The sequence below is a fragment of the Chaetodon auriga genome, chromosome 8 (assembly GCF_051107435.1).
Source record: "Chaetodon auriga isolate fChaAug3 chromosome 8, fChaAug3.hap1, whole genome shotgun sequence".
In the NCBI taxonomy this organism is placed as follows: Eukaryota; Metazoa; Chordata; class Actinopteri; order Chaetodontiformes; family Chaetodontidae; genus Chaetodon; species Chaetodon auriga.
In genome coordinates, this window is record NC_135081.1 from 13,974,886 (window position 1) to 13,998,745 (window position 23,860).

The window sequence follows — 23,860 nt, forward strand, 5'->3', positions numbered from 1 at the left end:
TTGTCTATTTACACGTCTAACTGATAAGAAACTGCATTAGCATTCATTTGGAGTCATCATTTAATTTAAGTACAATATTGACTTTCCTTTTAGCTCTGTTTGGACACCACTAACTCCTGAGGGAAATATTTGGCCCTTTAGCAGCTACATGCTCCACTATGTTCATCAGCTATAATCTCTAACCTTGTGCCGTTTGGTGATGGGCAGGTAGCGTACACTGGGTTTTTAGACTTGTGTTTTTTGCTGAGAACAGCTGCCCGCTGCTAGAAACTGGGTTGATGAGAGCAGTGAGACTGAACCAAAAGAGTAAAGTCACGGGCCGGAAAACCAACTCTGAACGACACTGAAACGCTCCACAGAGCTGTGGGGAACTGCTGGCTTGTGTGACAATTCTTTGTGGGCTTGTTATTATGAGCAACTCCTTTCCCTTTCTGTGCAAGTGCACATGTAACTGAATGATAATATAAAAATATATGGCTTTTTACATGCCATAGGAGCTTCCTGGGTGCAATGCAAAACAAATTAAATGAACTCCTCTTCAAAAAAAAAGAAACAAGAGTCACTGCATGCATATTAGTGGTGTGTATTCTCACCAGACTGGGGCACTAAATGAAATGAGGGCATTGTAAATGACACTTCATAGGTGTGAAAGACAAAGTGTGGAGAAAGAGTCGTGTTGTGGGCCCCATTTTCATTGCGGATGCAGAGAACTAACATAACATTACTCAGCCATGGCAGAGGGGAGATAGGTTGCAGCTACAGGACTGCGTGAGCAGGAGGATGCAGGGCTCCAGGGATGTCAGGGGAAGGAGTGGGGTTATAGCATCCTGCACTCACAGGCGTCTGGTGTGGAAGAGAGATGAGGGAGTAGAGGACGACTGTTGTTCTCCCCGAGGTTAATGTAGTACTATCAGTTGCACAACTGTCCTTTCGAGGCTGCATCTATTTCAACAAGTGCTGGAGGAGAAATGGGGAAAAAAAGATGGAGAGAATGAGGGAGATAAAGACGGGTGGGAGGAGGGACAAGAGAGAGGTGGATGAGGGGAGAAGAGAAGGGTAAACGGAAACTCAAGCTGCGTGTCCGCCAACTACTATCCCCAGTGTATGGTGGAAATGTGGCTACCTGGAGACCGAACCTAGAAAATGAATCCTGAAAATGAACACTGTAAAGAGTTGACAGGAAGTCTTTTGTTGTTTTAAGTGCCTTGAAAGTTGATAGCAGGAGTCCTGTCTTCAAATTAAGGGTTTAAAAAACACAAAACACAAGTTGTGTAATCAGCTGCCACGAAAGTAAGCAGAAATCAACTCTAAACAGATTCAAGGCTATGTAATTATCCCGACACAAGTGCTCACAGTTAAAAAAGAAATCTGCTTCTGTCGTTACTTCAGTAACCAAGATGTTTTGAGTTCTTGACTGAAAGCGCTCGTCTGGGAAAAATATGTTTCAGTGTTCACCCGGTGCATCTGCAGGTACGATAGATGATTTATTTGATTTTGATATCTAAAGGTGGTGGTTCAGAACTTCTTATCCTAAATGATATGAACATTAACAGATTAATTCACGCTTCTGATCATTTAAAAAATCTCTGCATTGAATTTAATCTCACGCAGCTCCGTTCCTCCTCTGCTCAACCAGATCCAATATATACAGGAAATGCCTCACTTTTACATATTACCTTAACCAGTAGGCCACAACATCATAAATCTAGTGACATTTTTCCTTGTGACTTCAGTGACCGCTGCCCAATAGCCTGCATCTGTGACATGAAATTACAAAGATCCAAACCATGAATCACTGTCAAAAGGAATTTCAAACACTTTTCTGAACAAGCATTTCGTCTGACGCTGGGTTTACCATTGCTGTTCCTGATCCAAACTTGGCCTTAGACTTTTCAATGAAAACATTTAATTCTATTGTAGACAAGCCTGAGTCTTTTCAGAAAAAAACAAAACAGGAACAATCCTTGGTTCTGTTCAGAAACTGCAGATGCTACATGAAAGGGATGCTCCTTTGCCCATAATGCATATAACAAAATCACCTGCTGGCAAAATTCCCATCAACAGCGTATTTGATGTCTCACTTGTATTCAAAATGCCAAATCATCACTTCATGTCTCGGGCACTATCAGAAAATAAAGGAAACCTCGATAAGTGTCGGAGAACATTTAAGTCTTTATTACATAATTGTGCTAATGGAAAGATGCATTCAATGAACACTTCTTCAGGTTATATGTCTGAAACTCTCCTCACACTGGCTCTGATCATAGTGCAACCTGCTGGGAAAAAACCTTTGGCTCTCAGATCTTATGCTTACAGTTTAGTTTATTAACATTTCCTGTACACACTGATTAAGATGCATGTGCGGTAGCTAGAACTGATAACTTTGACAAGTTTATGTTTTTCGAACCAATAAAGGCGAGTGTTATGCTTGATTGACTATGGTATATTCCCAGTGATTGTTCACTACCCTTAAAGGAAATCAAAAAGGCTTCTGTTCCTGTTGAAGTTTGTCAAGGATCACAATGAAGTATGATTGATGTTAGCTGTCGCTTGTGGCCCCATTTTTCTGCTCTAAATAAACCGAAGGATAAATCCAGTTGCTAAGCCAGTCCCTCAAAGGGCTGACCTTTTGATAAGCCCATCTCTCAAATTTATGGCAGCTTGGAGATGCTTTATTGCCACAACCTAGAAATGGCTCATGTTGACATAAGATCATTTACAAGCTTCTCCCCAGAACTCTCAAGGCTCAACATCTCTGTATGTGTACCAACAACGAGAAATTATCCTTGGAGCAAAATAACTTCAGCCTCTGCTCCACCTGAGATTGTATTGTTATTGAGAGCGGGGTGGCAGAGACAGATCTTGTGTGTAAAACCTTGATATTTCAGCACTATAACTTCCTAAACTTTATTCTTTGCTTTCATAGCTCCCCTCTGCCCTGTTTTATTTTATGGTGGCCATTACATGCCAACCATTTTGCTTCCCTCCACTGGCTTAATTCAGCTGTTGAATTCAAGGCCACAAACTGATGCGGGTCAAGGCATCCTAATTTAAAGGTGGCTGGTGTCTGTGGTGGAAGCGTACTGCGGGCTCTGGGAACAGCAAAAGGTAAGTGTGATAAAGAGGAAGGGGACGGCTGAGTCACTCATGTGTCCTCTGATTCTGGTTATCTGTTTCAGGCTTCTTGTTTGCCTGAGTGATCTGGGCTGGAACCATCAGGAGCTCCCTCTCTTCGTTCATGTGAACCATGACTTTCACTGAACTGAGAGCACACTGCTGAGATAAGGGCTCCAGTCAGACCGACTGTGGCAATGGAACCAGTGAGAAAACATGGTGGACAGAGCCATCTGGCCAGCTCTTCTCTGTCCTCGCTCTGCTGAGCACAAAGCTGGAGCCACCTGTCTTGTCTGCTGCACTATCCAGCAGAAGTTGAGGACCACCAGGATGCTGAGACAAGATAATGTGTGTGTATACGTGTTCAGACAGAGAAGACTCTCTCCTCAGGGAATTTATTGTATTGCTTCGAAGAAATTATATAATACATTCCACCAGATATGTCTCCTGTTTTCTAAAAGCCTCGAACACTATTTCCATGCCATGTTAGAGGATATGCATCTTCTGTTTCTATTTATTGACTGAAGCTTAGGCAAGGTCATTCGCAAAAGCTTTTGTGACAATACTCTCCCAGAGAATATTGGATTTTATCTGCATCTATTAGCAAAGCATTTGGCATGAAAGAATAAACATGTAACATTTAGTAAGATACACCACTGTGCTTTGAAGCTTTCCAGGAGCTTTTCGGCCTTTATCCTGCCTCTGTAGTTATTTGGCTGATGAGCACACTTTTTAGAGCAGTGATTAAAATGCTGGCCTACTTGTGTCCCAGGGGTTACTTCTGCAGGTGCATGGGGGTAAATGCAAAAATGCAAAACAGCAAAATACTCGTGTTAAGGGAGAAAATAGCTTAAATTATTCTGATACACACCTTCCACCATCTTAAAGGGAAGCTCTGTTATTGTCTGTTTGTTATTGTTTCTAGCCGAGTCTCACTCAAGGAGAAATCTCGTTCCGAAGTCTCACAAGAGTTGAATTGTTGCAGGAAGACACCAGCGAAAAAGTAAGTTGGAGAGAAGGGTGGCACGAAGAGTTTGTTGTGTTGGAGTACAGAAAGTGTTGCTTTGTGTTGTCTAAAAGATTTTAATGCCATGGCTGAGTGTTTAGCTGACTTTGAAAAACAAGTAAGCAACAGGTCACCTCTTGCAAGACGTCAGAATGAGACTCGTCCTTGAGCCAGGTCAAAGTGGATCACGCGAAAGGTAAAGAAAAATGTTTTATTTCTCAAGAGGGATCCTTCCCGTAATGTTGTCAGACATGTAGAATAACAATTTGAGCCCGTCAGTGGCATTAACAAGAACTTTTAGTGGGCGGACATTGACGGCACTCAATTTCCCACTAGAATTACATTGCAGGCCATTTCGCAGCTGCTGGCTGCAGCACTCTTGCACAATACTAGACCAATTTTAAAAATTGTTGTCCCCATTAGTCACTGGAAAATGGGGACCAGGTTGAAAAATGGCAAGGTTTCCCTTTAACAAAGTTAAAACACATTAAAACATTGCCTGTGCAAGTGCATGAAATCTAGTTAGCAAACTAGCAGAGAAGTGGAAGTTAGCTTAAAGTGTTGACTAAATGGTTTAAAGGATTTGCTAAGAGAAGATATAACATTTGAAATAATTAGTCAAAAGTGATGGATAATTAGTTCAAGTAATTACCTATAACAGGTATAGTAGTTAGTAGCCACAGATGACTGGTTTAAACAGTTATACAGGCTAGGCCTATCTCTATGTAGAGCAGTTCAGCTGTATCTCTCTCTGCTTCCTCCTCCTTATATCAACTGACACTGGTTGGACCTCAGTGCCGTTTTACAAAAAATACACAAGACTGTATCTAATACGAGACTCACCAGGGAGATCGGGGAGAGGCTAACATCCATCGAGCCTGTCAGTGGAGGAATATAAGACAGGAGGCCCAGAGAGAAAAGACAAAACCGAGTTGGATCTTGGTCTGTGTGATAAGTTACCTTGCACACGGCAGTCATTACACCACCAGAATTAAATGATAAGATTCCAATTACCTACTAATTTAAACCAGCAGTCAAATATGAGACGTAAAGGATGAAGGAGGCTGTCGCTAAGGATTTCATGTTGTAATAGCTTTCTGCAGGTGAAAAAGTAAATTGAGAAAATCTTGCAGACATTAAATATAGTATTGTAAATGACCTGCCTCCATAAAAAGCTCCTTATCTATGACATGTTAAATCTATAATGTATTCTTGCTCGTTCTCACTGACATGTCCAGTGAAAAATCTCACCCAAAGAACACCTGCATTTACCAATCCTCTCCTTTGTCTGATCTGAAATGTTGTTTTTAAGGCTTATCAATCTCCAAACAATCTAAAGGCGAACCCAAATCGCCGCCATTGTCCTCAACCCAACAGCAGGGGGTCTTGTCCTCTAATTAATCTGGCTTGTCCCTCTGCTAAATACTGGATCCATTTGCAGGACTGCTGCATTATTCAACATAGCCGTGGGTGAGAGAGGAAGTCTGCGGTCTGGAGTCACCTTACTCTGGGCAGAGCAGCAAAGCGAGAGGGATGGAGAAGGATGAAAGGGAGAAATGAAAGTGATGAAGGAGGAGTTGAGGATAGGGGAGGGGAGAGGTGGAGACAGAGAGAGGAGGGGGGGGGATGAAAAGGGGAAAGGGAAAGAAATAAAGTGAGAGATTAAAAAGAGGGGAGAGATCAAATGACCGATGTGATTCAAGGGAACTGCTGCAAGAAGACATCCATATGAGAAACCGCAGGAGGGTCAGAGGCTTATAGACAGGAAGTCCATGTCCAGCTGTCAGTTCTCTGCTTCTGCTGACAAACCAATTATAAAACCACACAGAATATTCTAGCTGTGTATGCATTTTCGACAGAACATCCAATGATAAGTTGACACCACATCTCTTTTTTTTCCCCTTGTTCTTTTATTGTTGATTGTTGTCATTCTTCGGAACAAACCCCTTCCTGACCCCAAAATACATCTGTCGTCTCCATCTCTCATTAAATACACACCTTGCCCCCACAAATACAATGGTCAAAAACACAGTAGTCATGTACCATTGGATCATACAGACACACACGAGCGAAATCAACGGTGCTCTCAGGGCAGTCGGCGCCACGCAGAGAGCAGTCATAGTAAAAAGCTTTGGAATGGTAAAAGTACAATGCACTCACGCAGTCGTGGCTGCTGGCAAACACAGCGGTTGAAATAAATGATGTGGATCGGGATATTTTGAAATGAACTAAATGAAATGCGAAGCAGACAATGGATTCATACATGCTTTGACAGATCTGTTACTCAGAGTGCTGGAGTGAACACTCGGGGAGACTCGGTTGTTAAAAGTTCTGGCAATAAACTCACAAAATGATCATTTACAGCACATTCACCTTCGTGGTTATGTAGTGGTTACTAACTGTACGTCTTTACTCTCGGCAAACATATAGTATATTATTCACATAGTATTCACATAACATAATATACATCTGTATGTACACAATCCTTTCACCCTCGAGAAAAAGTGTCCAGGCACTTCCTCCAGTGATGCTGCATCAGATCACTGACTACACTGTAGCTACTTCATTATTTCATCCTCATTAAAAACAAGCTGCTCTATCAGTGAACCTGTGGGAGGTTGGTGATGTTGATATACCGTTAGATTCCTCACATATTCTCACGCTTGCACCTGAACCAGACTGTGAGCTGCAAACTAGCAGCTGTACAGTTCTCCTATAGCTGCCATTTCTCAGTTTCTGCGGTCTTCAAGGTGTCTCTCCTTCTTTATTAGGGCGGGTCCTGCACTGATGCCTTTACCGCCCTCCATGAAAACCTACACTTAAAGGAGTTTCAGGAGGTATGGTGGAGCATAACATATTTTAAAGGGTAATAATAGAGAGTGGAATAGCTATTTTCTTGGTTCTGGTACAAAAGGAAAAAAATCAGAACTGCTTCTCCTCTGTGTGTCAAAGCTGACTCAGATCAATTGTGTGTAACACACATGCGAACCTGCCTGAGTTTCTTCCATTGATTCAGGCGTTCCAATGCTCTCCAGGTGCTGGCCAGTAGATGAAAAGCAATGAATTTTGTCAGCGATAGCTAAACAGTAGGGCTTGCAGGAAACTGCTTCTTACTATTCCTCATGTGTAAAATGCTGTTTTATTTGTAAGATACTAAAAATGCCCACCAATGCTCCGGTTTCTCCCGCCATCAAACACATGTATGTTGGGTTAATTCTCCTGCCAGTGCAAAGGCGCTGGCTTAGAACTGGAGTTGGTCCCTCCCACTGCTCCTAATACTTGAGATGGGTTAAATGCAGAGAATGAATTTCCCTGCGGGGATCAATAAAGGGCAACTTAACGTGAAAACACCAATATGTTCAGTGGTGAGTGGTGAAAGCAGCTTTTTATCCCTCTGCTCGATGGTAATGCCCCTTTTTATTTATATATATTTACTTTATTTATTTTACACCACTAGGAACAACAACTAATATTCATGTCAAAATTGTCAAAGTCAACCCCCTGCCTGAAAGGGCTATGATAAAATTGAAACTGGTTTAGCTTGCTTTAACAGTGTACAGTACAACCAAATGTCTCAGACAACAAAGTAGGAGTAAAAGGAGTTTACAGATTCAAACCTGTAACGCAGCACTGGTTTAGACACCACGGCATTAATGAAACATCACTTTTCACACCACCACTATGGCATGTCAGTACATTTCTAACAGTTTCCCCTGCTCCTTTATCTTTCCTGCTGGGTTTAAAATACAAACAATCACGTTGGAGCGAGGGCATTAGCTGATGCAGTACATACTGTATGTTTGTAGGCATATATCAAGATGAAGCCGTAGAACAAAGTAAAGAGAGGATTCAAGTCAGTTAATGGGATTGGCACTGTGACAGTAATGAGACAGGAATCTCCTGTGGTGGCACCAGGCCCAGTTCTGTGGTCCCTGGAAACGCCCACCTATAGCACACATGGTAATCCAGCACAAACATTATGGCAAAAATACAACACATTGCACTACTGTACAGTTTCTGCATCAGTACTGTGGAGCACTGGGCTGGGCTATCCTAATGCTTTAGGTCTCTTGTTAAAATCTCTTGTTGTGGTTTGTACACCAGTATGACAGCCTATCAGATTTATTCAGTCCTATCATCAGAGAATAAGGCAGTTTATGGTATGGTAGATAAGTCATGCCACAACCACAGTGGACTGCTGTTGTATGTAGCTCTTAAGAGAGAAGAAGAGATAATTCTGCTGTAACTCTGGAATCTCATCCAGCCCCCTCGCTGTTTGAATGCAACGATGAAACACAGCCAAGGTGACCTTTCTTCAGAACAGACGGGTCCATTTTGTAGCTCAGAATATTGTTTTGCTGCTACAGAAACCCTTAGCACAAAAGAGCTTTAGTCCAGAGGCAAAGAGGACCAAGAAAAGCACAAAAAATATCAAAAGAGATAAACATCACCAACAAGGAGGAAATCACAGCTGTACATTAAAGGTTAAAAGTTAGAACCATGACCATGTTTTTTTTTCCTCTCCTTCCTTTGCAGTCCTTTCTATACCAAGTCCGCAGGTCCAAACATTAAAGTAGAGGGGTCACTGAGTGGCCTTAAAATCTAATCTCCAGCTCATTGGATACCGCCGCTGTGGTAAACATTTAGTTGCTATCTACCATCAAAGCAGTCCAAGTACTCCAGGACAAGGTCATAGCAGAATCGATACTGGTCCTGAGGAAAAATACAATATTGTTAAATTAAAAAGTGAACACGGGGGAGAATAATTATAAAAATATTCTTGTCATTTAAATTTATTCATTTACAGACTCTCTTACCAGGGACTCCACCATGTTGGGTTTGCAGTTGCGTAGAGTTTTGACAGCATAGAAGATGTCCACCATGTTCTGGTACTGGATCATCTCAAGGAGAATGTTGCAGGCACAGAAGGTCCCACTGCGACCACCACCGTTACTGCACAGGAAACGATGCGTTTGTTAAAAAACTTCTTGAGTAGGTGAGGTGTGGAGTTCAGATCAGAATGAAGGCCGAGTTTGAAGATGGCTGTGGTGCGACCCATGAGTACTGCATGCTCACGTAATAATGTAGCAAGAATTATTGAGGACTCATCGATTGGAAGGTCAACATGTTGACGACATTGCAGCTAATGTTGGATTTTAGCCATGCTAGCAGTGTGGCTCTAGGGATGTCAGTGTCCATGCATATAAAATATCTTTACAAATATTAAATGGATTGCCATAAATTATTTGTACAGACATTCTTGATCCCCGTAGGATGATTCCTACTGACTCTGCTGATCCTCTGACAGTTCCTCTAGTGCCACCATGAGGTTGACATTTTTGCATTTTAATAAAATGTCTCATCAGCCGCTGGATGGGATGTCATTCATGCTCCCCTCTGGATAAATATCATCAGTGTTATGTCTGTGTTATAGCACATAACACGTGATTCATGTTAGCGTGCTGATGTTAGCATTTAGCTCAAAGCACCACTGTGCCCAGCCTCACATAACTTTGTGTTTGAAATGTGCCGTATTAAAAAGCTTATCCTATTGGAGCAGCTTCAGGTTTAGACCTTGACTGTCAGTACGATGCAATCCCGATTCTCTTATATTGCATGAACAGCAGGGACATGTACATTTCAATATATACACATATATCTCCGTCTCCAGGGGGAATAAGCCTTCTAATATGTTTAACATGGTTCTGGAAAACAATAACACAGTGTAAGCGGGGCAGAATACGTGTAATCTGATAACCCTTTTTTGCGTTCATGCTACCTCATGAAAAACAGGCATTTGATACAGTTCATACAGCATGCACACACAATATCAAGATACAAAAACAGCTACGTGAGAAAAGCTGCAAGTAAGAGAAAATTGAGAAATAACAGCACGGTGTGGCATTTCTTCGGAAATATTGTCCTGGTCATCATAAATGAAAGGCAATATCAATAAACTAGTGGAGGACAATCCACTTCCTCTCTCCTGAGACAAATGCAGGGAAGGTGGGCACGGAAGCCTCTGCAGTGTATACAACCAATATTAAGGTAATCAATCGTCGTCAGTGCTTTGGCAGTCCTGGATTTACTGTAGTGAGAACCATCGCATTCTGTATTAAGCCATAATTGATTTGATCTCCATAATCTCTTTCCTGGTTGTCGTGGGTAACACTGTGTGACAGCGCTGAGTGATGTGCTTTTGGATGGGGGCGGTGGGGATGAACGTGTGATGGGTTGGCAATGAGCTGGACAGACCCATTCATATTCATCAGCGGGTGTGCGCTCTGGGGGCTTAGGACAACAGAGGAGCATATATACACACCACACACTGCACTACAACACAGCACAGCACAGCACAGCACAGCACAGTTTGATTTTCTACATCACAAAAAACTACCATGGAAAAAGGCGCTGCATGGTGCATCTCATTGCACCAAAAAACACAAAACACCAAGAGACTTGCCAAAGTCTCTTATCATCAAACACATTTGGTCATGATTTACCAGGTTTTAACAGCCATTTTTTTGTGATACTCTGCTCTGTGAATAAGCTTTTGGTTTAAATGCACTTTTAAATGTCACTCTTCTACAGCACTAATTCACTGTCTGAGACCTTTTCAGAGAGAGACTGAATGTATTTCTGCCTCGTCTCCTTTTAATCAATTTACCGTACACGATGCATGTTGCTAACAAATTACTCACAGGCAGTGGACAACTGTGCGTCCTTCTCCGCACTCCCTCTGCCACTTGTGCACTTGAGCCAGCAGGTTGAGGAAAGCCTTCTTGGAGTCGGGAACATCGCGATATGCCGACCACCGCAGGAACTGGAACTGACACACCACCAGCTGGCCCTCTTGGAGCTTCAGATGCGACAGAAAACATTAAGCACATGCAACTTGAGTGTACTGTACTGTGTGGGTGTGCATGTGTGTGCTCTCATGTGTCTGTTTTGTATTACATTTTCTGGTTGTTTCAGTATCTCTGCATGTGCCAGTTAACACCCGTGTTTGAGTGCTCCCCAGGCTGCGTGCAGGCACTCTCGGCTGTGCTCACTCAGCAGACTGACTTAGAGATATATGGGTTTGCAGGTGTAAGTGGAGCCCGAGCTGCGTGTGAGAGAGGTCCCTGTGTGTTCATAACCTTGTGCTGTAGAATCTCACCTAATACTTAAGGACCAGTGGAGATCTGTAAGTCATGCAAATTGGGCTGGCAAAGACACCAACGACGCATGGAGGAATTGCCTCTGCAGAGGTGGGATTTACACAATGTATTTTTTTGTACTGCTCTCATTCCTACACATACATATGCTTACAATGCACTTCCTTTGACTTTTACTCCCTACCCCTGTATATCATTGTCATGCATAGGAAAAATACACACTAATGCACTGAGAGAGGGGCACAGAGCAGGAGAGGTGCGTGTTATTTCCGTGTGATTTGATTCCACTCATGCTGGGTTAAGTTGCCCTCTCCTTGACAGTGGTGTGCACCGAGTAGAAAAAAGGTGCCATAGGTAGAGAGGGGAATGACGAGGGCAGTCGACAGAGGAGGTGAGGATGCCAATCAAGACAGGAAGTTCTGAGCCCTGCCTGTCGCGCTGCTTCTAATGGCAGCGGGGAAACGCCTAGCATGCAGATTTCTCCAATAATTGGTCGACAGCAATCCTGAGCAGAATGCATGCATGTGCTTATGCAAATTCCTGGGCTTAAACCATACCTGCATACACACACGATCAACACAATGAAGTGTGTGAAGTCAAACTGACTGATTCACACATATGCACACACCTGACGAAAGCTGAGAAATGACCACAGTCACATCCCCTGCGCTCCCTGTACCATGACAGACCTGTCAGTGCCTTTATTTGGCCTGCTTCATGTGGTCTTCCTAATTGTCCACGTGCCAGATACTTTTTAAATGGGTGACATGGTTTATGAACAAGGAGAGTCTGCTTTGCGGGCTCAAAAGAGTATCCCGCAACTGAAAATATGACATGCAGTATAATGATGATTACGCTAACAGGCACCTCAGAGTGGGAAGACACATCCAGGTAATGGCAAAGAGAAACTGACCTTTACTTCTTACATGTCAGTGGGCTTCTGTTGCATGTTTTCCGTAGAAAGTTCTTACAATATGTATGACTCTTGTGGGAAGATCTCATGGAAACACGAGTAGCTCTGGTTCAATTTTCAAACTGCTGAGTATGAAAACAACATCCTTTGTAGTATGTATGATACAGTCTATGAATATGTTTTGTTTTTTTTTTCTTTTCACTGATCAGTCTTTGTGCTCTGTACAGATCTCCAGGCCATATTTCGGAGTGTATTTATTTAAGAATGTATTATTTGACAACCTCCTCTGAGACTAGAGACATTTTGTATGCATAAGAAGGCAGATAACAATGCAGAATCACACTGCTTAGAAATCCAGCATCAAGCGAAGGTTTCAGCCTTTGAGTTTGCACACATACAAAAAATTGTATAGTCACTCAAATCATTATATGAAAGTTTCAGGTACACAGTATTTTTACATTCGAGTCTGAACTACTTTGACTTTGAGGACTTGTGAGGGGTTTTTAGATGCACATTGCAGCTGGCAGCTCTAAATGTACTGTAGGTAAAATGCCACATCTGAATTACCAGTGAGGACCACAGCTAATGCATTTCTAATGAGGTTCAAGTTATCATTTGTGAAATACCACTGAGTGGAACAACATGTCCTGTGCAGGCTTCTTTTGAAACCACAATGACTCACCCTTGTTACGTTCTTGACCCGAAACAGACGAGTAATGACGTCCTCGTCTGCTGACATGGACAGAAACTCCACTTCCATGGGTCCGTACTGCTGCAGACCAGGCTCCGGCCAGTACTGCACACACGGCTACAGGTAGAGATCAGAGAGAGGAGGTAGGTGGGGGGGGCAGTTGTTTTATTAGCGATTAAATGTTGGCACACACAGTACTTGTACTCATGCATTCCTCAGTAGTGGTGGCCAAAAAAACGCTTTTGCTCTTGCTTTGGATAATCAAAGGAAAGACAATTTTAAGAAGTTCAAATGATGAAATTAAGCAAATATGTGTGTTTAAGTGTGTGTGTGTGTGTGTGTGTGTGTGTGTGTGTGTGTATGCAGTCGGTGGTCTGCGTGCATGCAGTTAATAAAAGAACAGAATGCAGCTGAAGAACCACACAGACACATAAGTTTAATACTGTAATAGTGATGACAACAGTGGTGTTAATGAGTGCTTACATAGAACAGGAGGCGTTATGGTGCCACACTGGTGTTAATAAGGGGAGAGAAGCAGTGCAGGGAGGGAGGGATGTAATGTGCTTTGAGAGATTGCAACAAGAGGGAGACAGAGTACTCCGGTGCCACGAATGAACTCTATAACCAAGTTCATAACAAGATCTTGCAATGAACAACTTAAAGTGGCGATAAGTCAATTTTCAGGCGAGACCCTGAAGGAACGGCACTGCACTGGAAGAAATGGGATGAAAAACATTTAAAGGGGAGTAGATGAAAAGTGGGATTGAACAGGGTACCGACAATTTCTTTTTTCCTTTTTTATTACCAGACTGCACTGGGTGTCAGCGCTGAGAAAAGCCAACACAGAAATCTCTACATTTCATGAGGACATTTTAACTTAACTATTCAAGATTGAGATGACTCATTGACACTGTTCCTCAGGTACAAAGCATGCCAAAGCCCTTAAAGGCCAAGTTAACGCTTTACTGACACTCAATGAATTATTGGGAAAATTGTCTGCAGTGAACATTGATGCAAAAGGTGCATTAAGACAGGCAGAATAACACCAGCTTTGAGGTTAAAATAAGTTACTCACTCACTGCTGCTACTTAGACTTAAAATATAAATATACCTCTGACAGAGGAGCAGGAAACACTGTAAAAATGTGAAGGACTGATTTTACAACAATCTAAGGAAGACCTTGCACAAAAAATATTCATAATTTAGAGAAAGCACCTGCTTTCCAAGGCTGTGATACAATGTAATACATATTTCACATGGTTAATATTTAAAGTTTGACTCTGCAAAGCCTGTAAATTTTGCATTTACGCCTAAGAAACAAAATCTAGATTCTGTGTAAGTCATTATATCCAGCATCTTTGGCCTGGTAATTCTCTCGTTTTTCATAAACATATTTAATTATACAGATTTAAATACGGGGTAATATGAGATTATGAATAAGCGCTTCATAATGCCCTTATAGGAGTTGTTAATGATAATGAAAGCAGATGTTACATAATGCTTCCAGTGCTGGAAAGTCTGATCTCAGTGCAGCATTTGACAGAATGGGTTAAAATATTCAAGATGTCTCCAGGACTGTCCTTGATTATTTTTTTTTTCTTCTTTTCCTTGCAGACATGTTCTCATGTCAGTCAATGATCTTTCCTCCTCACAGAGTGTGTGGTGTACCACAAGGATCCATTTTTGGACTAACATTTTTCTCTATATTCCATATTGTCTTTAGGCTATATTACTAGACAGTATAACATTTCTAATTTCTTTCTATTATTATGCCGATGATATCAAGTCATATCTGTCTCGTCACTGTTGAATTACTCAAAGCATTGTTAACTCTGCACTGCAACTGTTTATCTGCCATTAAGCAATGGATGTCTGCCAAACTCCTCAGCTTAAGTCCAACAAAACGAAGATCTTAATTATTGGTTAAACACGTCTGTCGTCAAGTTGTGCCAGATTTTGGCTCTTAAACAGAAAGTGCTCTTCCCTCTGTGAACAATCTGGGAGTTATATTTGATCAGAGCCTCAGTCTGGAGCCCCACTTTACTACTGTGGGCTAAGTAAATTCAGTTTTTCTCACCTGAGAAAAATCTTAAGAATTAAATCATTCCTTTCTCTCAATGACACTCACAATATTTTACAGGCTTTAATTTCATTCATGCTTGATTATGTAATGATCCATTCATCTGTCTTAATCATGAAAACTTCAGGAAAGCTCAATTTGCTCAACAGTAAGCTGCCAGAGTCCAGACAAAAACTCTGGGAAATTATTAGATTTCCATGCTTATACATGAAAAAGACTTTTAATTCCATCGCTTCCTTTCAAAGCTTTGTTCAGTACGGCACCTGATCGTGTGGTAGAGCTCTTAAGTTCATATTTACCAGCCGTTGCCGTTAGAGCTCCAACTACATGGAATAGGTTACCATAAGGGCTCAGGACAGCAAAGGCTTTAACTACTTTAAAACCTCCTCTTAAAAATAAACTCATCACCAGTTCTTTTCATTATTTGTTCTTAGTGCTCCATTGAAGTTTTAAGTGAATCTTGAATCTCGAGTTATGTTGCCACTCATTATTATAGCTATTATTATAAAAAAGAACAGGGAATAGGGAAGTACAGAGAAAGACATATGCTCATGAGAAAAAGTGGGACGCCAACAAAAAGAACCCTGAGATGTGGCTGGAGGGTAATGCAAGCCTATTCTCCAGAGATGTAACTTGAGGAGGGAAGGAAAAACTGGGGCGGGTGTTATCTAGTCATGCCTTGAGATCAATGTGGTCAGGGATCAAAGCCCAGCAAAATGGCATGAAGGAACTAATCCCAAGCACAGTAAGATACAGAAACAGTGAAGGCAGGGTAAAGTCTTAAGTATAAAGTTCAGATAACCTCGAGACTGAAAATAAAAACTAGTACAGCAAACAGCTCTTGTTTGAGTGAACTCAAACTTTTTGCTGCGTCTCTTTTTCCTCACAGTGTCAACAAATCAATGGCAATAAAACAGTTTATAACACTTTGACCTTACCCAGGCGGAGTTTGACTGGTTGAGTTGGTTGAGCATAACCACTGCTGTGCAGCCGTAATCAAAGACCAGCCTCCAAAAGTCCGCCGTGGTGCCCGGCAGAGGGTGAGGGGTCACAATGAAAGTAGCCTGCCGGTGGAAACTGTCCGCGAGAGCAGCGTTGACGTAATTGTTGCTCTCCCCTTCTGTCGTAACCAGGAAGGCCAGAGCGCGATCGGGCGGAAGAACATCCATGCTGCGGTTCTTCTCTCGGTTTCTGGGCAACAAAGCAATGCTGCACTCTTCAACATCCAGGTGGGGGGTCACAGAGTTGAGTGTCTGCAGACAGGAATGTTAAAGAGGCGGGTGCAAGTGAGGGGAGGATGTAAGGAAGTTGAAGAGAGCGTTTAAAAGATGTGAGACGTGAGGAGTGGTAGGACACAGCAGAGGAGTCAAAGACGGAGGAGGAGGAGGAGGAGGAGGAGGAGGAGGCAGAAAAAGAAGTGAATCAGACAGAAGGAGGGAGAACTGGGACACAGAGGATGCCGAGAATCTAATAAGTTGAAGGAATCTTTAATTCTCTGAGCATTATGTTGACAAACTGATTTAGAGGAATAAAGGATAAATTAGGCCAACTGCACGATAAAATGAAATATTGCCGACCAATTTTCTTTGATAAACTCTCTGCTCATTTAGCTGTAATTACTTTAGACAACATGTAAAAATATTAGGATCATTAAATCAGAGCATCAATAATAGATCTGTGACTAGCTGATCTCGGTACTACCGGTTGCCTGTTTGCCGTCTGCAGGATGACAGAGAGAAAGGCAAACAGAGAGCTCACTGGGCGGTGGAAAACCTTTCAGCAACAATGTCAGACGGATAAGTTTACAAGATCAAAGCCAGGCATGTAACATTTTCCTTTATGAAGAACTAACAGTTTGTAATAAGAGTGTTGCACCACCCACAATTCCCTCATTCTCAGCAATATATCCATCATAGCTCCTATGCAGAGTATAAGGATAAAACAGTATAAAATTAAAGGGGGAGCATGAGCCTTTTCTAGTATTACTTTGAAATGCTAAACCTGGAATCAATGCGGCTGCTGCAGCAAAGGGAGGTGGATGAGGCAGGTAAAGCATGTGGGAACACAGCTGGCTCTCCTCTCTCCTAATCACCATCTAATAAAATGTTCTGAGACGGCATTCCAACAAACCAGGCAGAGGATTTAAGTGACAGTCACACAGAATCAAAAGCGAAAGGGAACCAACATCAACTTGCATGAATACACACACACATACACACACATATTCATAGATGAAAACATGTCACGCGCGCACACACACACACACACATGGAGGTCCATTAGTCTATTCCTTTCTACACTCTCTGTTGATGTCTTCGCTATGAAGTACATCATTTCCACACCAGAGGAGATGTAGCCATCCTGTATTATTTATGTTACTGTCTGCACACAGACTGTTCTAACTTGACTGATCAAATGCACAGCACACAACAGAATACATGCAATACAAATATGTAAATATAATACTCTTGGAATTGTATATGTGACTGTATCATCCTATCACCTTTCCATGCACTCCTCAGCTTTAAAACATCCATTAACATTACTACTGCATTGTTATTCATGGTAGTAGTAGTAATAGAAGTAGTTGTAGTAGTACTAGCGGTAACAGCAGCAGTGTAGGTAAATGCTAGAAGACTATGTGTGCTGTTTACAAGTAATACTGTAGTAGTATTAGTAGTAGCACTACAGTGCGTGTGGTAGTAGTAGGAGTAGTAGTATTGGTAGTATATTGTTTTTACTAGAGGTAACTGTAGCAGTAGAAGTGCTGGTAGGTTCAATTCAGGTGAATGAAAGAATTTTGATATTAAATAAATTGCATTATAAATGCAAATGACAGTGTGTGGGCTGTGTAATTTAGAAATGTTTGCATGTTCCAGGTTTTAATAGCTGCATATTTTAACTAAATGAAACTGTGCTTCGAAATCAATGGAGGCCATGATACTGCCCTCCAGCAAAACACTGACCTGAAACTCCTCCCGTAGCTGAGAGGAATTACTCTGCGAATCCACTCGCAGCATCTCTTTGTAAGTGACCGCAAACTCGTTCACCAAGATGGCCGTCTCTCCACAGAGACAGGCCTCCAGAATGGCATCATGGATGAAGATATACTGCTCCTGAAGGGACAATGGGTAACACAATTAAGTTCTGCTCATGTACTCTGGTGGGTTTCAGATAACAAGTGAGAGTGTGTGATATGGTTGCAAACAGCTAAACAGACATTACAAAGGAGTCAGGGTCAGCCACTTAAGAACATATATAGCTGTCAATAAACAATATGAATTGCAGAGATTTATCATAGCCTGTCTTGCTCTGAATGTAACATGTGCTATAATGTTTGTTGTGTATCAAAGCTGTTGGAGAGTAAATAAATATTTCTAAGTAAACAGACACATGTGGTGTGCATTTAATTAGAGCACCCCTGCAAATAACTACAAATGTAATAAACAACCAAGTCAATGTCAGATTTACATAATAAGGGGTGAATATGCAAATTATCTTCACATCTAAAGAATAGCGCGTGCCTATGCAGCACACTGAGAGACAATATGAGTCTTTTCTCTAAAACTATTGCAATGACCTTTACATAAGTCCCAGAGGGGGAGCATGATAATACACCCCTCTCGCTCTTTGAATTTCCTAACAACAGGAGGGAAAAACAAATGTTTAAAAACCCGACTCTCCTGAAGATTTCCAGTGGAGAGAGGTTACCGTATTGTGACCAGTGACGTAACCTCCTTAGTATGTGCAACATAAATTTGAGATATATGACTTTGTTTGAATGTGAAGTGCTTCCTTGCCAGTGCAGTTGACCTGACCTCTGTCTGGATCATGTTGATGCGTCGAGAGCAGAGGGTTTTCACGCAGTTGTAGATATCCACCACGCCTTCACACTCGGCCATGTCCAACATGACATCCAGCACGATGTAGCAGCCGGTGCGGCCCGCCCCCACACTGTTACACAAAGGACATCTTTCGTGAGGAATCGAGCACATTAAATCTATTACACATCACTCTTGAGTTTGGAAAAATGTTCTCAAAATTTTCAGGATGCTGAGGAGCACAAGCTAGAGAAAGAGAATGGGAGAGTATCGAAGGACCGCGAGAACATACAGGGCACGGCTCATCCAACCAGCTAGCACGAGCATTAGCAGGCAGCCAGTATTGCAGGTATTATTATGCTAGTATCCTACGACCTGTGTGTCACATTACAGCAAGAAATTCTTGAAAATTTTTTTTGCTCATTTTTACTGCATTATCTTTTGTCTGTACTTTATTATCTTTTCTGTACTCCATTTTGAGGCATTTTGAGGGCTCGGTTAATGGAATCTTTGCTAGGCTATCAGCAAGAGAAAATTCAGTGATATCAAAACTATAACACGTGAAGGGATCATTGCATGTGGTTTTCAACATCTGAATAAATAGAAGTTAGGTTTGCATGAATATTCACGAGACAAGACGCTACAGGTTGCAGCACTTGCTTAACATCACATTACCTGCAGTGGACCACCACAGGGCCAGCATCAGGAGGCGTAGAGGCTTTCACTCTTCTTATAAAGGCCAACAGTCCTGTGGCGTGATAGGGCACCCCGTGCTCGGGCCAGGACGTGAAGTGGAACTGACGCACCTCGTGCTTGGTTGAGTATCCTCTCTGTCAATAGAAACGCAGTACACATTAGCATTACATGTTAAACACTACACTTACATGGCTTGCATCCTAACCATAGTAGCCTACGGGCCCTTTTTCATCCAAGACATGCTCCCATCCATTCAGAGACATTCCCTTCCGTGATAGATGTGACATATTTGTCGGTTCAGTGTGAGGACAACCAGGACATTATTTACGTGGGGTGTTAGGTCTTCTAGGACAGTTAGGCCTCCGGGCATCACATGCTAGCAGCAGCTGCAGTGTGACAGACACGCGGAAAGGAATTACTGAGGCTCTCGGAGCTCAGGGAGGGCTGGGAGGTTTCTCCTCTCTACTGGGAGGCTGCTGCAGTCACACAGCAATTTCTTCTTCTGTACAGAGATGACAAACTAAAGCGAAGCAAAGCAAAGATTTGTTGAAGACAGAAATCCAAAAAAAGAAAGGAAAAGAGCTATGAAAAACAAGCTGTCACCAGCCCCTAAATTCGTGCTGATTTAAATAAGCAGCAGTGTGTGCCCATGGAGAGCGAATGTGACAGTGTGATGATAATGCTGTGTTTGTGACACTGTCACAGCAGTGTTACTTTGAGCCCTTCCAAGGAGAGATCCCCCGGGAGACTGACGGGATGGAGACCGTCAGGGGCACAACAGTGCAACAGCTATGTTGGAAAGACGGTAGGGGCATTCAGATAGCCACTGGTGTTAATTCCTCTCAATTTAACATGTGGCCCTCATACCAAATCCTGTCAAGTGTCTAATCCCCTCTATTAATGTTTTACTTCTAATTTCAAGAATATTACAACAAGCATAACCAATGCAAGAAAGAGGGTAGGCAAAATCTAAATATTAGATAAACTTCTTCTTACCCTCTCCAAGGCAAAGGTGCGAACTGTGTATTCAGCCAGCGTCTCCGTCTTCAGCAGAGTGATTTTGATGTCACCATACATCTCGCTGTCATCAGGCCAGTATTTACAGCATTTCACCTGTTTAAAAATAGCGCAGCAACAGAGAGATAAATCTATCGTTGACACTCCTGGAAAACGTACCTGCAAAACTGCAAAAGGTGGAAGATGGCTTAATCTGTTTGTGAAGGTTTAATCTCCGTTCTCCAGTACAGAGTAGAAATTCTCCAGTGTTTCAAGCTAATTATTCCAACCACAGTTCACTCACATCTAATGTTATTAAGGATAACTGATCTTCTTATTAGTTTATTATGTCATACTTTTGCTCATTCTGTATCTAACTTTATGTTCAGCTCACTGAGTCGCATTTGATGTATTACTTGTGATGTATAAATTACGTTTAACTGATGGATTGAGCCCCAACTAAAAAAACAAGGTTAATACAGTTGACGTTAAAATGTCTCATTTTTCCTAAAAGAGCTCTTTGAGAGACGGTATGATCCAGTGGCCCCTATAAAAAATGGCTTCAACTTTAGTTCCTCATTCTGAACCTCTCAGCCTTAGAGTGCCCAATCTAGACATCCACAATGTGTCCCTCTTAAAGTACAATTTCTCTGAATCTCCCCTCTCTTTGACAAGGATTCCTTACAAATTTCCATATATTTCTAAGGGAAGACACCGGATGGATTACATCCATGAGATGTGCTTCAAGTCTGTTCTCTTCTGTTGCTATTCAACAATGCCATTGGGATGTTGTAGGTCACTGCAATGTCAACTTAAACAGGCCGTATTATGCTTTTTGTGTGTTTCCCTTTCCTTTAGTGTGTTACATAACTTTTTGTGCATGCAAAACACATGCAAAGTGGCCAAAGTCCACGCCAAAGGGAGTTATTCTCTCCCACAGAAAACACTGCTGTCTGAAACACCTTGTCACTGTTGGAAACTGTGATTGTGGTGATATTCACAGTAGAAGTGCTGCAAGCTTAAAACACCAGTAGAGCTGACAGGAAACACATTGAGCATTGCCTGCTCAGGTCTTTGCGAACTGACCAATCAGAGCAGACTGGGCTTTTTGGGCCTTAGGGAGGACTAAAGCTAAAATGGAGCAGCAATGGATAGTAAGAGAAAAAGCTTTTTTTTTTTTTTTTTTTTTTTTTTACATTAAAGCATATAAACCTGAAAATGAGCACAGTATGGCCTCTTTACGTAACTTAACTGATTGTCTTTGCTTGTGAATGTGCAGAGTGACACAATGCATGTTTAAGTTAGGGTTTATTAGGTGGATTTAAGTGTCACTTTACACCCTTCCTTTGGCCCGTTTGGGAATTTCTGGGTATGTCCTTTAAATTCAGAGTGATTGCATAATAAGATATTGTGATAAAAATATACCATATGACATCACAGGAAGAAGCAAACGATTACCTGTGCCATTAAGAATTAATAATTAAGTGATTAAAATAAAACTGTTAAGCACTTCATTTGCTGGTTTAACTATAACAGAAAAATATCAGTGTGAAGTGTAATGAGTTGAAAATATACAGAGGTTAGGCTTCAAATGCTGCAGAGGAACAGAAACGAGCTGTTCCTCTGCAGACATTTCATCTCAGAGGGCAAAGAAAAGAAAAGCACAACGATCACATAATGGTGGGAAGCATAATGAACAGGAGGGCAGCAATCTTTTTCACCAACACCAGGCACAAAAGAGGTAATTTTTTTATTTAATGGAGGTGTTATTTGGATTCAGCCACACAGACCAGTCCTCATTTGTTGACTGCTCCCAAAATTGTTAGGATGGAGAACTAAATTGGATGTAGGGTTACTAGAAAAATGGTGTCATTTGAACCATCCAGTGAGGTAATACATTTTTCTTGCCCAGACTGAAACAATGGGGTGCTTGGAGCAGAATTCATATACAACAGGTATTTATGTGAGATGGAAAATAACAGTACTACAGTATAGCCATGAAACCTTTGCAGACATGCAGTGTATATAAAAGCACAGGTGCATAGATATGTGGCTCAAAAGACACTTTATGCATCACAAGTATTTTATGGCACATTTTATCGACTCTATCATGATTACAGCCATGATGTAAATTTCTTTAAAACACTACTGCAATTTCAAGGTGTTTTCAAAACAGACAAATAAGATCATGATCGAGATAATGCATGGAACAATCCTTTAAAGGACATGTGTTGAATGAATAGTGCGCAGAGACTTTGTGTGGACTTGATGCTTCCTGATATTCAGTAACCACCAGGAGAATATTGAACTGAAAGTTAAAGGAACAGTTTCACATTTTGGGAAATATGCCTTTTCACTTTCTTGCCAAGAGTTAGATGAGATTGATACCACTCTCATGTCTGTACAGTTAGCTTGAAGCTAAAACCAGCAGCTGGTTACCTTAGCTTACCATAAAGATCAGACACAGAGGGAGCCAGCTAGCCTGACTCTGTCGATAGGTAACAAATCCAGCTAACGGACAGCTTGCTGTGACTTCATAGCTGAGAGTGGTATCCATCTTCTAATCTAACTTTCAACAGAGAAGCAACTGAGAGTTTGTCCAAAATGTTGAACTATTCCTTTGACGGTTTGGGAGAAGCAGCTTGTGATTTGTGGTTTCACATAAATGCAGGACAGCTTCACCAAAATGAGCAGCTTTTAGGCTGCCGTTTGAATGCAGAGCGAGGTCCTGTGAGATCCACACTTCAAACACATAAAAGTCTTTCATAAGGACACCAAAATGTTCCCTTATGGTGAATGTGGGGTGTTTCTGTGCACTGGGTGGTGATAAAGGGGGGTGGAGGGGGCACATCACTTACCCTGCCAACCTCCACTAGTTTAGTGATCATGACGATGCTGAAACAGTTTTCCTGCCACACCATCCTCCAAAAATCATACAGAGTCTCCTGCTTGGGTCCTAGAGAGAAGCGGGAAGAAACACCAGAGAAAGAGACAAAAAAAAGGCAGCATCAAAGTCTGTCTTCCAAGCGAAGGAGTTCTTGCTGTTGTGAAATCTCATATTTTTGTGACCTAAGTGTCCTTCCTCAGACGGCACGGTACTGATCTCTCGAGATTGTGCCGTCAATAAACTTATTGGGAATTCCAGGCAGAAGGGAAGGGGTGATGGGTGACAAAACAACAGCAGTAGCTGATGATGAAAGCCCGCAGGACCATCAGTCACTCATTGTCATCTCAGGAGGAGGCGTTTAGGAGGCGAGATACAACTTTAAAACGAGTATCACACAGGAAAGGAATGCTCAGAGAGACAAAAACACTGCTGACGTCTTTTTTTTCTTTCTTGCAAGTTTCATCTCTCTGTCTCTCTTACGGGGGGAGGAGGGGGGGGG

General features: G+C 41.9%; 1 protein-coding gene across 4 annotated transcripts in view; it reads right to left on the reverse strand.

Annotated features, from left to right (window-relative positions):
* Positions 1-6,008: 6,008 nt before the first annotated feature.
* ptprub (protein tyrosine phosphatase receptor type Ub) overlaps positions 6,009-23,860 on the reverse strand; it is a 152,540-nt gene continuing 134,688 nt past the window's right edge. For all 4 annotated transcript variants that reach the window (XM_076736417.1, XM_076736416.1, XM_076736415.1 and 1 more), the window contains 10 exons: positions 23,333-23,430; positions 20,475-20,591; positions 19,458-19,612; positions 18,780-18,915; positions 17,928-18,077; positions 15,900-16,214; positions 12,873-12,998; positions 10,822-10,979; positions 8,938-9,073; positions 6,009-8,833 (listed from right to left, as the gene is read on the reverse strand). In XM_076736417.1, coding sequence (XP_076592532.1) covers positions 8,771-8,833; positions 8,938-9,073; positions 10,822-10,979; positions 12,873-12,998; positions 15,900-16,214; positions 17,928-18,077; positions 18,780-18,915; positions 19,458-19,612; positions 20,475-20,591; positions 23,333-23,430 — 1,454 coding nt within the window. In that variant the 3' untranslated portion in view covers positions 6,009-8,770. The remainder of the gene's footprint in view (positions 8,834-8,937; positions 9,074-10,821; positions 10,980-12,872; positions 12,999-15,899; positions 16,215-17,927; positions 18,078-18,779; positions 18,916-19,457; positions 19,613-20,474; positions 20,592-23,332; positions 23,431-23,860) is intronic.